The sequence below is a fragment of the Diadema setosum genome, chromosome 9, assembly GCF_964275005.1.
Source record: "Diadema setosum chromosome 9, eeDiaSeto1, whole genome shotgun sequence".
In the NCBI taxonomy this organism is placed as follows: Eukaryota; Metazoa; Echinodermata; class Echinoidea; order Diadematoida; family Diadematidae; genus Diadema; species Diadema setosum.
The window spans coordinates 32,190,147-32,206,232 of NC_092693.1; the positions used below are offsets into that span (position 1 = coordinate 32,190,147).

The following is a 16,086-nucleotide window of genomic DNA, read 5'->3' on the forward strand; positions in this document are numbered from 1 at the left end:
GGAAGCAGAACAAAAGGAGAAGGCATGAATAGATTCTGCATAGGTGAACTCGTTCAGCAAGAGGTATTGTAATGGAATTACACTGCTACATTATCTTTCTGAAATATGTGAGGCATCTATGTCATCATCACTGTCTAGTGCACTAGTAATTTGTTTAAGCTTTTCAGATTATTAGTTTCTCTGCTCAAGGGCCACGATGAATTCCACAAGTCTATAAATGGAGCTCTTGATTTTTGTATTGTGATGTGAAATTACGAAAATCGCCTGGAATACCCCTTTAATGCTCGCTCATGTCTCAGACGTATGAAGTATTCATAGGTATAATTAACGTGAGTATGCATATCCTGACTTGACAACCACTTTATGCATTCGCTACAAAATTTGGAGTCAAAGCATTTCAAATAGACTTTGACAAAACGGGTTATAAATCAGGTCACCTTCTAACAATGTGTGTCCGTTGATTCAATACATGTCATTTTACACCTTGCCATAAACTGTATACTCGATCTGTAAAGCAGGTAATGGGTATAGACTCCGACATAGCTTATCACTTCCGATCTTGTCAACATTGTTTACTCTCCCCGGAGTAATTTTCAAGAAGAAAATGCCGTGATCATGTTCAAATATTGCCAATGAACTTTGATATCATGCGTGCCGGGGTTGAAGTCCTCGATAAATGATCTAGAGTCGAAGGAGGGTCCATGGGAAAACAATATAGTCATCCAGTCATGTGATTTTTGGTGACCTTAATAAACCCATGCACCCCCTTGAAACATTGTATTCTGACATGCACAGTGTGCTATCGTCTTTCACTCGTTCTACGCTTCTGCAGACGACATGCCTGAATAACTATTATACTTCAAACAATATTCTGATATTGTTCGTGAATTTCATTCTCTTTACTAATCAGATTGTCCTCCAGGCTGCTCTCACTGCGAGCGAAGACGCAATATCATATACAGACATACATTTTCACGTTCAAAACAATAATTTTAGAAAATAAGAAAGTCGTCATTGACCCTGCCTCATCAATGAAAGAATAGACATGAACAAACATCAACTCGTAATCAATGAAGTTATGATCAATTACCACAATCAAAATGAATGTTTGGGACTACTATACTGTCCGCGCTCACTGACTTCGGCAGCCTGACTCAGGATCGGTAATACCCTGGGGTGGTATTCTGAGACCGTTGTTGTATTGCAGGTCTATTATGATTTCTTGATCAGTTTCAAACTTTCTCGAATCAATTTTGCCACTATGAGCAACTGTATTAATCAGCCGTCATTCAAATTTGTCCATGCCTTTGAAACATCTCCTTCCCGCCAATTACACAAATTTGTTAACGAGCAAGCATATTGAAATAACTCAACAGGTAAAAGGTCAAAATGGGGAAGGACTGGGAACTTAGGTTCAGGTCAAGACTTAAAGCCGTGGTGATGTTATGCTCATTTTGGCCAGTAACATGAAGCATTCTCATTCTTTTTGTTGTAAAATCTGGGGAAATATAGGAAATAAATACTTTGAGATCTTTGATGGAAGTGGTGTTTGGATTTCCTAAGGGATTCAAAATATACAGTATATGGCCCTGTTCTCCCGTCATTAACCATAAACGATTCTTTAAAAACTGTTCAGTTTTTGTTGCAATTTTGCTCTGTATTTACGAGTCTCGGCTTGAGCACTGCACAGAGTGGATTTGGTGCATATTATTGATCTATGTATTACTACTACTACTACTACTACTACTACTACTACTACTACTACTACTACTACTACTACTACAACTACTACTATAAACTATACTACTACTACTACTACTACTACTACTACTACTACTACTATTAACTCTTTATGTGCCATGGTGAAAAACCCCTGTGTGCCACGTTATTCCGAGACACGAAGGCAGTCATGCTTTGAGAAAGAATTCTGTTTTTTTAATTTGTATAACCTCTACAAATTTCTGTTAAGATGGGCATAATAGTAGGCAACGTTAAAGAGGAACGCCAAACTTTGTTTCGATATAAATTTTATGTCGAATCTGTTTCCAATTTCTCTTTCGAATGACCAGTTACTACATTACTGTAAAGGCACGACTTTTGCACATAAAAGCGTGACAGAAACTTAGAATGTACGAGCAAATCTAGTTGGAAACACCGCTTGATAGTCAATCACCACAAAGAATGCAAGCCGTATATGAGAGGAACAAAAGCACGAAAAACGCTTTGATTGTGCCGCCGGATTAGCAGTGATTAGCGATTTATCGATCGGTTTTGGCGGCTTTGTTTGTTGAGCAGAATATGCGAAGTTGGCACGCCGTCGACTGAGTCGGACGTGCGAACGTGGCACATAAAGATTTAATATTACTAGTAAAATTCATTGCATATAATACATCAGTACAATATTGTTCATTATCAGGAGCAGGCTGATGGAAAATTTGCTATACCATCTTCATTACTTTGATATTAGTACCGTTTATTGTAGGCCTACGTAATATTAAACGCTTACGCTTTCTTTTTTTCTGTGTTCTGTATTCATTTTATTTCATTCGACAAACTTGACACCTGACAGGCAAGAAAGTGTACTGAACTGACAACCCAGACAGAAAAACAAACAAACAAACAAACAAACAAACATGGCTGACCATCATCCAGTATTATCCGTTACCAACGCATTACCAAAAAAAAAAAAAAAAAAAAAAAAAAAAGGGGACTGACGCAGAATAACCGAGGCTTTTGAAGACAACTAAACGGATTATTATAATTATAATGAAATAGCGGACAGACCTGGGGCCCGTTTCACAAAACTTGTCAGTGACAACTGCCACATTTCTATGACAAATTTGCTCTCAGCCAATAAGATGCAAGGGTTTCAGTAGCCTGTCACAACTATAACAACTTGTCACTGATAACAAGTTTTATGAAATGAGGCCAGGAGTCAAGCTCCAGAGAGCAACGACAGTGAGGAAGGAGACAATCAAAGAGTACAGAAGCTATATTTTGGACACAATACATTGTAATACACAATGTCACTGCAGATCCTCCTATGAAACTCTGATACACGGAGTATTACGGGAAGTAACGCGTAAGCAGAGCGAACATAGCGCACATAACACGAGAGGGCGCCACAACCAAGGCAGGCTTTGTCTTCTATGAATCACATACAACTTGACTTATACAACAAAATATCGAATCAAATAATGGACTTCACCACAACTACTTCATTTTGAACAGAACGTTGGGAGTTGTACCTAATGTGTAACATAGGAGGTGTACGTAAGTATAATACTCATCCCTTGAATATAACTTCTTTATACAAAATATTTAATAATTGTACAGATTTGTTTTCTTGTCTGACCATGATATGACCAACATTTATCATCACAAAACGTTTATAATGAATTAAATTACAATGCGGCATTATTATTACTTTAAGTTTGGTTTAAAAGACAATAACAAGGTACAAGATTTTACATTCTCATGGAAGGTATGCTAGGTATATCTGTGCCATTGGGTCGCATTGATTTTTGAGATATGATTAAGAGCTTTGTGTTGTCAAGATGAAAATCATGTGAACGACGAATTGGGTACGGATAGATAATTATGTTCATAGGCCTATTAAAGATCAGGACATCTTGAACTAAAGGGAGTAAATCATGAACATGTTTATACGTAAATAGGTTTGCAGCCCTAGAAAGGAGGCCTAGAAATAAATGTCATGAGCATTAATTTGTACTTTTGAATGTTACTCATGCAATGACCCCATGGAAGACCAGTTTAGCGTAGCTAAGTATTAGCTATCCAGCCATCTTCTCAGATGGAAATTAACAAACAAACAAACAAACAAACAAACAAACAAACAAACACAAGATTAAGAAATGACAAAGTACAGACAGACAAAAAAAAAAACCACACAAGCGAAGACAAACTCCCAAATTAGACCAGTCATAACAAGAACAGTGCCATAAAAGCTTCATGATGTCCTGATACCGGTCTCACAATATTGCACAGTATATTGTATAGTATAATAACGGTTTCGTTTCTTAGGGAATTAACTCCATATCGTAAGAAAAAAAAAAACCCGATGAGTAAACTAAAATGCATACTTTGGGGGGGGGGGGGGGATAAAAAGAGTACCGTATCTCTTCACAATTTTCTCCATCCGGCAGATGGACATGCCTCTCTTCAAACTTTATGTTTGTCACCACCCAAGGCAATAAAAAAGTGTTACAGATTTGAAGCAGGGAGGTGGGTCTGAGGTGGTTACAAGTCCTTTGTATCTGGATGCCCACAACGGGAAATTAAACCGTTCGTGAATTTCACATTAGGGTCATGTGTGTGTCTATAATGATAGGCCTACCGCTCACTTTGTTTGTTTGTTTTTGTCTCTTTTTCTTTGAGGGGGGGGGGGTATGCCTATTGACTGTAGTAAAAGTTATCAAGGGTGGACCCTGGGAGAATGAAGGACTGACACAATGTCATCATGTTCATAATTACTCGTCGGCAAAACTTATTCCATAGAGGGCCTACCTCGTACAAGCACCACCTTTGTACAAAACGCTGTTATATATTCTGGTCCTAAGCTTTGGAACAATCTGCAAATTGATGTTGAATCTCCCCCGACTTATTTGTATTTAAGCAAAGATTTGTAAAGCACCTCCTTGCATCTTATGCTGATTGATGATAATGAACTTTAATGACCAACGTGTGTATTTACGCAAACTTGTACCGTATGTCACTACTCTCTCCGTTTTTATTAATTTTCCTCTCTTCCTTCCCACCTCCCTCTTGTTTTTGTTTCTCACCTCAGTCCTTCATTTATTTTGAAAAACACTGCATATCATTTCACTCATCTGCATGTATTTTTTTTTTTTTGTGGGGGGGGGGGGGGCTCTAGCTTTGCTTTTTAAGATCCCACACAACATTCCATGTAAACATCAACCTGGTTCTATCTTTGTAAGTATGCAAAACAATGTACGTGTCCCATCGAGGGGTTTGTATTGAATGGTTTTTTGAAATAGATTGGAATTGAATTGAATTGATTCGTAACTGTCAACTCAAATGAAATACTTAACAGCAGGGGGAGTCACGTCCTCCGCCTGGTAACAGTCAGACTTGAGTGCACACCATAGAGCTCTATGATAATGTAAATACAACTCTATGGTGCACACACACACACAACATCAAGGCATGTGTGCAGCCCACTGACCTACACCAACTGCAGCAGCCTTGAACGTATCAACCTGTTACTTGACTGGGGGCGCTTTCCACTGCTGGGTGAGATGCGAATGATGGTGCTTCAGTCTACAGTTTTGACGATCAGCAGCCCCTTCTAACTTTTTGAAACATAATCATCATGAATATTTACAAACGGCAGACGTCACTGAGTGATCTCGAAATATTTCTGAAGACGTCCATAGAAAGGAATGAGGGAAATGACTCCAGTGAGGCGGCGAGGGAGAAAGAAGAGCAGTCGCCATCGTACCAGCCGCAAATCTACGGACGGATATGCACAACCAAGAACCCCGAAACTCCCCCGGTGAATCTGTCCGACGTGCCCGGTCGGAAGACTGCGTTTCTATTCGGCCCCGATACTGTGTTCGGGGCGTTGATTCGACACATTCATGATCCGTATGCGATGCTCTTGAAGTTAGGTTTCCTACCAGAGTACATCCACATGAAGGTAGGGTAATATTTTACAATACGAGACAATTCAAGTAGAATTCGCACATTGAGCCCACCCAAACAGTTGCTTGAAGGAATGCATAATTATTGGTTACTGTAGTCCCACTCGTATCAATCTATGTATGTTGTCCTTGTGCTAAAATAACTCATCATCACAACTGTCTCAATGACCTTCTTGCTTTGACGTGGAATAGCTAATCTAGACAATGAAAAAAAATCTTGCTCGTGAAACAAATGAAAAAAATGCTGTGAGACTGCAGTCGACTGCATGAATAATGTCTGATGATGAACTGATGAAATGTAGCCCAGATACTAACCGCAACAGCTACCCCATCACCCTCTTGACCGAAAGATCGGTCTGTATATGGTTGTCGGGGAAATGTTCCGCGGAGACTGCATCTGGCTTCACGGATCCCCTCCTCTATGGAGGAGAGCGATGACGTCAAAAAAATAAAAGACTCCTCCGGACAGACGGATCTTTCTGTCTACCCCATCACGTACTAGTAGAGTATTACAGCGCCCTGCAATGGGGTTACCCAGATACTAGATCTAGATGTCTAGACTTGAGTTTTAACTTTTTATGAGATAAGTAGAAGCCACCTATATGAAAATAATATTATAGAACATACAATTCTAAGAGGAATTTAAATGTTAATTTGAATTATATCAATTTGTTTTTGGATAAACTCCTGAATTGCTTGTAGAATTGACGCTCTTTGATATTTTGTATTTAAATGGTTTCTAATTATCTCACAAAGACTTAAAACCTGAATCCCTATCTCAACCAAAACTATACCATCTCTTGAAAGCTATTGGTCCCATGGTCATGGATGCTTGTGTTCAAGTGTTCATTGCTCCTGTAGTGGTCTTGTAAAACAAATTAATTCAACATTCAATTTCCTTGAGAATTAGTAGAAAAGGAGGAAGAAAAAAGTAGATGATGCACATGTGGGAAATCCTTTATGATGTGTCCCAATTGCTCACAATGACATACAATGTATTTATATCTACTTGTTATATGAAATGCAGTTTTATCTTTCTTTTCATTTCTACAGGCATGTAAGCAGAAGGCATGCTACTGGCTCGTGCTTTTATCTGCGGATCCGAGTGGAACATCTTCTGAGGCTCATCCGTCCAGTCCCTTCGTAAAACCTGTGCCAGCTACATGGCAGGGTCTCTTGACATTCCTAAGCAAGTGCTACCCTGATGCCCTTCCCGCCATAAGAGCACATTGGTCTCTCATTACCTCTAAGCCCGTCGAGTACTTTGAGGAGAAATCCCCCGTCAAGTTCATCCAGGCACTATCCGACCCAGCGGGACCTGACTTCATGACATACAGCAAGTTTCTGTCCCTGCCAAAACCACAAAAAGACTGGGAGGCAAGGCTATTCCTCTACTGCGAGCTGAGAATCTTAGAGCTCTTCTCTGGGGATGGTCACACGTGGAGTGAGGCTGGTGTCAGGGGTGAAAAGGAGTTCATGTCACCAAACTACTCGTTTGAATCAGACCTTGGGAAAGAAAATTACATCATTCTTCCCCTGAAAGTAGTTGTTCCTCCAGATATACAAGAAAAATATGATTAATTGAACAGAGAAAGCTATTGTTGGATACAATCAATTTGTTCATTATTTAAATAGATCTTTGTTGAATGCACTGAACTCTGCTATGGAGCAAACATAACATGCAGTGCATTGAAGCAGGCAATCCCCATTTTAAGACTCCCATACCAAGAAACAAGCATGCCGACCCTGCTCATAACTGTTTATGCGATGTAGACCAGAAGATGATGCAGGGAACTTTTGTGTTGGGGAGAATGCATTGGAAGGGTACAAATCACCCTGATGGGAATTGGAGTCTCAAAATGGCCATTGATGACTTCAACACTTGCGTGCTGAGCTCAACAGCCTATCTGCGTGTACTCTGTGCAGCGTCCCTTCCATAGTAGAGTTCAGTGGTTTAATGTGAAGTTTAGGTTTAGGGTTAGCGTTATGTTTGTGGGTGGAATTTATGGTTGGTTCTATAGCGTGCAAATATTTCATGGGGGCAGTTGTCGCAGTCTGAGCAAATGTCATGGAACCAAATTTGTATACTATGTGCATGTATGTTTCATCCGTCAATATGTCAGCCTATGCCTGTGACTTTGAATACGTACATGTATTTCAAAATGTTAAACTAAACTATCTGTTGGGTACATATGTAGGTTTCTAGAAGGGAAAGTGGGAAAATTAATATACAACTGTACCATTAAAAAAGTAATGGTTCCAAGTATATGAACATTCCAAAGTTAGAGAGATAATCAGCAGCTTTATCAGGTTCTTGTGATGACAAATCAGGGAAAAGTATTATTTCTTTTAATACTAGCTGTACATGGTACATAGCTGTAATAGTTCAAGCAGTTTTGTAGTCATCATACTAGTACAAAGTAGTAGTGGTACTTAATATTACATGAGAAGTAACATTAGCAGGGAAGCTTAGTACAGTATTTGTAATCAGCTGTCACTGTATATAGCACATGCTTAACCTGTTTTTCCTGCAATTCTGCGAGCGGCAGCGAGCACCTTCAATCCTCCCAAATGAGATTCTTTTTGCAGGTCGACAGAGAACGGACAGGTTGGTAATTCAGCAGTCATCAGTTAGAGAGAAAAAAGGACTATCTTTAGGAGAAGTGTAGCCTCTCACTGACATCATTTGTACTAACCCTGTTCTACGTGCACCACCTTGGCTGAAATATCTTTCTCCCTGCCTTAAATAGTCAGCAATATGCACTCATGAATGCTTATTCCCGCTAGCATGTAAGGGGGATTGTCATTTTTTGCATGTGTGTGTGAGGGTTAATATGTGATAAATGTTGTATTTAGAATTTCATGAGCCTTTCTAGGCTAGTATTTGTGTTTTGTGCAATTCATTCTATGCAGGAAAATGTATGATATTTGTATGTACGTGTAATATGCTCATGAATGTAGATACATGCAACTACCTCTGCATTGGACCATTTCTGCTTTGTATTGTATTCTTAAAACATTTATTTTGAAACTGAATATTTGGCAGCTTGATATAAGAAGCAGTTAGAACAATTATCAGATTTGTTTTTCTTTTTTAATTATTCTTACCCATACAATGCATTCATTGTTTTTTCACCAGCTACTTGTCGCTGTGTGTTTGAAGTGCTTTTTAGAAAGCAAACAGTTATCAGAGGGAGTTATATTTTTATACTGTATAAACCATTGCAGATACATTGCAAAGACGAATACAGAAGGCATTTTAGATATCGCACTCGGGAGGAACTACTAATGAAATACAGTAGTCGTAGATGTGACCATGTCAGTGTCGGGTTGGTTATATTGGCAAAGACAACATCTTTGTTGCTTACACCTGCTCTGCTCAGGCCGTCAGAATGTGTCATCTGTTTGTTTCTTTTGTTCTCCCTTCATTCTATTCTCTTTTACAACAAAGTGTACTAATCAATATGAAGTTCCTTATTGTTATTATCATTGTATTTTTTTTTTTAATGACTGACTTTGTCTTCTGCAGGGGGTGTTTTTTTTTTTTCTAAACTATATGCACTGAATATAATCTAGTTAGAACATTTAGTGTCTTGTATGAAAAAAAGAAAAGAAGTTGCTTGAGAAAAGAGGAATGTTAAAGGGACTGTACAGTACTGGTTGAGGTGAGGAATCAGGTTTATAGCATTCCTAAGTGAGATAATGAGAAACTTCTTATGAAATATGAAAGAGCATGTAATTTCAAAAAGGATTCAACGTTTATTTGATGAAAATTGGTTTTCAAATGGCTGAGATATCCAAAAAAGTGATAATAAAAGGCGACAGGCCACGTCTTTTATGAAGATCTCTTTGTTTCACCTTGTTTTTGGTTATCTCAACCATTTCAAAACCGATTTTCAGCAAATAAACTTTTGATACCCCTTAGAATTGCATGCTCTTTGACATCTCATAGAGTGGTTTCTGAATATCTCGCAAAACGTTAAAAGCTAAATCCTCACCTCAACCAGAACTGTACAGTCTCTTTAATGATAATACTTGCAATGTATGAAGCAAATAAGTGCAATGCCGGACATTTTGAAATGCAAAAGGCCGTAATATTTGTGACATTGAAAGGGTCAGAATCTTGATAAGTCCGACATGGCTTGCATTTCATCCTCTTTCTTTTGCTAAAAACAAACAAGCAAACAAACAAATAAAAAGAACCCAAATACTCCTGCCAGTTAAATCACTATGGATTCTAGTTGTGGATTTAATCAAGCAACTCAGTCCTAGAAGTCAAGGTAGGCGTAATTTCCACAGAAAGCTTTATAGAATGACAATCTACATGTGCAATTATGTCTTTAGTCTATTTTTTTTTAGCGCTTCCCATAATCACTGCGTCCCTTTGTCTTTCAGTGTGCTATCGTGTTGGAATTACATGTGTTTGAACCTACAACTTTCATTCATCTTTTCTTTTGTGCCAAGTGTGTGCTCTTGATAGGTATTGAAAAGGAGAAACAACATGGAACAATTATGAGCAGTTCTGAAGGTTTGTTGAAGGTCGTCACTGAGAAAGAGCAAAGTCAAAGAACATGGCCGAGAGGATGTGGGGGATGTATGTGTGTTTCCTGTGTTTGTGTCTATGTCTATAATGTGTGTGTGTGTGTGTGTGTGTGTGTGTGTTTGGTGTATGTGTATAGTTGGTGTGTGCGTGTGTGTGCGTATGTGTGTGTGTTTGTTTGTGAAGTTTGTGAAGAAAGGGGGAATCCCCCTCCAACTACACAGTATTGAGAAATTTGCAAACTTGTGCACAAAATTTGCATTTCGTATTTCTTGATATTTCTGGACAAAATCAAATTCGATCCTATTAAGCAAAGTCTCAAGAGAGCAACTCCCACAACGTAAACCTAGACCATGCATGGATGCGAATAATGCTCGATTCCACCGAGCTGTAAAATGAGCAAATCACTTTGTGTCACCGAAGCCGTTGTTTTCATATAATTATGTTTGTGTGATGGTGTGTATACACGTGTACGTTCAGTTTCGTTCCATTCATGCTCGGTCGAGAGAGACTTCTGAACCACATTTATGAAAAAGGGCCCTGATAACTTGTTTTGGTGAGATCAAAGGCGTGAGCTGCTTTTATCCGACTTAGAAATAAGTAGCTTGTACAGTATCACATAATTATTTATAATCATACTATATCAATATGCCGTCCAATATTCACTGCATCCATTCATCATCTACTTATACAAGCACTGACTTTTGCATGTTCGTACATGTATATATTGCCAATAATCTTCCCGACGCGTTTTAATACCTTCACGTAATACTGAAAATCACCGATCTTCTCTCTATTATATAGCACCTACATGTTTATGTACATTAACATTGACAAAATGGAAGATTTAAATGATCTTGCATTATTATGGTACAACTGAATGTCCTTACAGAAGACAACGGGTACAAATCCAGGAATTCATGAACTATGATAGGTCCCTTCTCCCGTATGTACACTCAAAGAAAATGGGCAATAACGCTGCAACTTTTACAACATCTAGAGGCCTTGCTGTGTCATTATGAGGAAGCTGGAGTAAAAACAAGTTAGTTGCAAATCCGGTGAAGCTGATCCAGTCGTTAATTCTATAGGCCTACATGTACAATGTATTTGATTCTTCGTCTTGCATTGCCTCGTGTTGTTATTGTTGCTGTTGTTGTTGTTTATTTATTTGTTTCTTTCTTTCTTTCTTTCTTTCTTTCTTTCTTTTTTTTTTTTAGGGGGGGGGGGAGTATAATGGAAATGTGAATCTCGGTTGCATTCTTGCAGCCTGCACACTGTGTACGTATACAGATTGTTGTGTGTGTGCGCTTGGTGCGTGCTGCTGGCAATGGCCAACCGAGTGGTGGCAGCATACAAGTTAAGGGAGATCTTGACATCGACATTATCTTATCTTTGATGGCACACCACTGGAAAATGTTTCTTATGTTAAATTTTGGGGAATAACAGTTGATGATAAGTTCTCATGGAAATTTCACAATGATAGTATATGTAAGATTATTTCACGAAATATTGGTATAATTAACAAGATTAAATTTTGTCTTCCTTTGTCGTCCCTGCTCACATTATATTCATCCCTTATATTGCCTTATTTAAATTATGGTATGGTATGGTAAATACATATCAAACACTCTTACATGAATCACTTCTGCTACAAAAGAAATCACTGCGTATTATAATATGTCACACTGCATTTTTGTCTCATTCTGATCCGTTATTTTTTGAAAATAAAATATTCAAAATTAAAGATTTGTATTTGTTTAATTTAGGACAATTTATGTATAATTATGATAAAAATAATCTTCCAGATATATTTGAAACAATGTTTTCAAAAAATCAGTCCGTTCATAATTATCCAACAAGGCGATTCAATTAATTCCATTTGCCATTTTTTTTAGGACTTTGCTGGCTCAGCACACCTTCATATACGAGGGGCCAAAGTATTGGAATTCACTTCCCAACGACATAGTATCAGCACAAACTTTGAATTCTTTTAAGAACAAATTAAAATTATTTTTATTGAAATCTTATGATATACAACAGAATTAGGTTCGATTTTGTTGTCTCAATCATGTCATTTTTTTTTTTTTTTAAAAATAGCCGTTCTTCTACCGTTCTTCTGCATTCATACCGGTATATACACCCAATCCTTCGCAATATCAATCCAGGGAGCGTTTTATCATTGCATTGGAATCATGAAGTCCAGTGTGATTGTGTCCACGAGGTCGCGTGTTGTACCATAGTCTCATTTTCCCCTTTTTATTTCTTTGTTCTTTTTTTTTTCTTGTTTCCCCTCCTAAGTTAATTTAATGTCAGTTGACATTGGTTTCTTTGATTTTGTGTAAGTATTTTCCGAGGGTCCCATACCCTACAAGGCTTTGCTTTTTATTGGGACCCTCCATTTCCATTCTAGTCTTTGTATAATGTATTTGTATATACCTTAGAAAAGGAATTCTTGTTGTTACTCGTGATCACATGTCTTGTACGTTTTCTTTGAAATTGTCACAAATGATATGTTCTGTTAATGTATTGTATATTATTTTTCTTTGTTTATTCAATGGAAATGGAAATAAAGTTGAAATTTAATTGAAATTGAATTAACTTATTTTCACTTTCACCTATTAATGACACAAAATGAAAACACTGAAGATAAGGACATATAATAACTATTAACGAATTGCACGAATTACAATCGTAAACAAAAAATGTGATCCCTGTGTGTTGTAAGTGCATGCAGCTGTTTAACACCAACCGAGTGGTGGCAGCATACCAAGTTAACGAGACACTGACATTGACATTGGCACAACTATTTCTAGTTTCCCTCATGAACATGACACAAAATGAACACATTGAAGTTTTGAACATAAGTGTTAACGATTTACAAATAAATGAAATTTACCAAAATGCTCTTTGGTTTGATGTTTATTCCTCTGTAGGGCCTACATAGAAAACACCTATATGCACATGGCGATTTGCAGAGATCTACTCCAGAAGAAACCATCACACATTATTAAAAACCATCTCCAAGGAGACCACGTTTCTATACTGTATATGTATTATAGTGGAAGGCTACAGCTGGAGCAATTAACAACGGTGGTCAAGGCAGTGAGTGGGCAATGTTCATTTGAATTGAGTTATACATCATTTTAAAGCTTAGAGTGTGCTCTTTCAGAATCTGCCCTGACCTAAAAATCCATATTTTGGAATTTTTGTTGGTTTTGTGATGCAGGGTCACATATAGTATTGTTGTATACATGGTAGTATTATCCCTTGAACTTGTATCGACAAAAATGAGCTTTTAGAAATAAAATCCCACTTGAAATAGAAATTGAAAGTTAATTCTGTCTAATTAGATCTTAAAGGACAAGTTCACCTTCATAGACATGTGGGTTGAGTGAATGCACCAACACTAGTAGAACACATCAGTGAGAGTTTGAGGAAAATCGGACAATCCGTTCAAATGTTACAATTTTTTCTGCTCAGTCACGGCTTGATGAGAAGACTACCATAGCTCGTGATGTCACATGTGTACAACGATATAAAGAAAGTATAAAGAAAATTCAACATATTTTCACTTTTCTCGCATAACAAAAGGTCAATAAGTCATACAGCCTATACAACTCATAGTACACCCCACGAGCTCGACACTAGGAAAATAAAGCCCATGGCCCGAATTCACGAAGGTGGTACAAATGAAACCATGGTCTAAACCATGCACAAAAACCATGAAGCGCCAAGTGTCAAACGGAATATTTCGTTACGAAATTGGTCATTTCGTCGACAAAATGACTGTTTCGTTAACGAAATTATCATTTCGTGGACGAAATGTTCATTTAGTTACAAAATGTTGTCATTTCTTTAGAAAATAATCATTTCATCGACGAAATGACTGATTTCGTAGCGAAATATCCCATGCGACACTTGGCATTCCATGGTTTTTGTCCATGGTTTAAACCATGGTTTCATTTGTACCACCTTCGTGAATTCGGGCCCATGAGTCCGACAGCAGGTAAATCAGGCCCACAAGTCTGACACTAGGCAAAAAAGTCCTGCACTGATAAGCAAACAGCGCTCACGGGTTCGACACAGGCAAAAAAGGCTCACAAGACCACCATGACACCAGTTGGTTTTAATGCGTCGGTCTCTTGGGCCTTATTTACTTATTTATCTGTTTATTTATTTATTTTATTTAGTTATCTATTTTATATATTTGTATATTTTTAATTCAGTAGTACACATCTATTCTTTTCTTTATTTATTCATGTATTTCTTATCTTATTTACTTATCTATTTTTACTTTGTGCCGGACTCCTGAGCTCTGTTTGTCCAGTGTCGAGCTCAAGGGCTGTATGACTCGTGGGGTGCATGACTCGTGGGTATCGAACTAGTGACGTGCACCCGAATCAGAGGGTCGAAAGGAGTCCCTCAAAACATCACAAACTCATTCAAGTACATGATACCTCTGATGAGCGTTGAACGTAATTCACCTGGTACATTGTGCTTATGCTTCAGTGCGTTTTTTACTTTGCAGTAGCCTACATGCTATTGTGAGGCGATACGAGTTTTCAAAGGAAAGTGAAAGTCGGAATGCGTATACAATAATCAGTTTCATATCTATGAGAACTAGTATTTGCTGCTGGGGTTAGAAAATTATTGAATAACTGTAGTCCTTCATGACGTAATAGTTCGGAAGTACAAGACACCTGGAATTTGATAACGGAGAGGAAAAAAATATTCGTGTGGTTGTGTGTAAGAGGAAATTAGATAAGGTGCTATACAGGCCTCTAGGATAATAATTATTATCTTCCGAGTGGTTGCATAAAATCTACAAAACTTTCGAATTCTCAACAACGATGATACCGAGCGTGAGCTAATTAAGCAGTCAGATACCCATGGATTAAGACTAGTGTAAAGCCAGAATGACACGATATTTTGTTGGACAATAATATTGTCAAACAATAATTTTACGGGAGTCAGGTAAGTTTAATGCTGTGTGAGAATGATAACAGCGCCATCTAGTGATGATTTACAGACAGTCGCACAACCTACAATCAAACACAGACACATATCTTGCTATATTCATACAGATATCAGTTTTGATTCAATTAATTGTTTCTACAAGTAAGTAGTAAGAGAAATTGCTTTAAATATCAAGTTTATGGCGACCTTCACTCGCATATCCGACATAGACGAAATGAAAGCCACAGGCCAAAGATTTTGGACCTCGAATCAAACAGTTTCACAAAAGATCAAAAAATATGGTGTACGTATAGTCTCAACAACAACAACACCAAAAAAAAAAAAATGCAGCTATCCTTCTGATACCAAATTAAAAGTAGCAGAAATGAAACAGGCTAGAGAAGTGAGGGGGTCAGCGAAACCAACGTTTGATAAAGAATGAATTAGAAAAGATTGAAAACAAGCTTTAAACACGAACTTTAAAATAAAAACTGAGGGAGAAGTAGGAATTGGATAGGAGAAAAAAAGAATGAGAGAGCCAATGGAAAACGTCTATGTGGAGTCGTTGAAACGACTCCACAATTTAACATGTCTGTAATCGCTGCTTTCATAGACATGCATTTCACAGTTCTACCGAATACCTTTCACTGCAGTAGATATTTGAGGTTAACCCATCTCTTCTAAACTTAATATTGCTCTCGTATATAGACTTGGCACACGGGGGGGGGGGGGGTACGTGTTTCATAAAGCTGTTCTTAAAGTCACGAACGACTTAAGAACGACTGGTGATCAGTTCTTGTGCCGAATTATTGAAATTCTGATAAGTATACCACATCAGAACTGATCATCAGTCGTAACTTTAAGAACAGCTTTATAAAGCACCCTCGGTACTCTAGATTTTCTCTC

The 16,086-nt window shown here is 37.9% G+C and overlaps 1 protein-coding gene across 1 annotated transcript; it reads left to right on the forward strand.

Annotated features, from left to right (window-relative positions):
• Positions 1-5,353: 5,353 nt before the first annotated feature.
• LOC140233315 (uncharacterized) lies at positions 5,354-7,403 on the forward strand. The gene is made up of 2 exons (XM_072313426.1): positions 5,354-5,680; positions 6,738-7,403. The coding sequence occupies exons 1-2, from the start codon at positions 5,354-5,356 to the stop codon at positions 7,263-7,265; spliced, it is 855 nt and encodes a 284-aa protein (XP_072169527.1). The 3' UTR covers positions 7,266-7,403.
• The last annotated feature ends 8,683 nt before the right edge of the window (positions 7,404-16,086 follow it).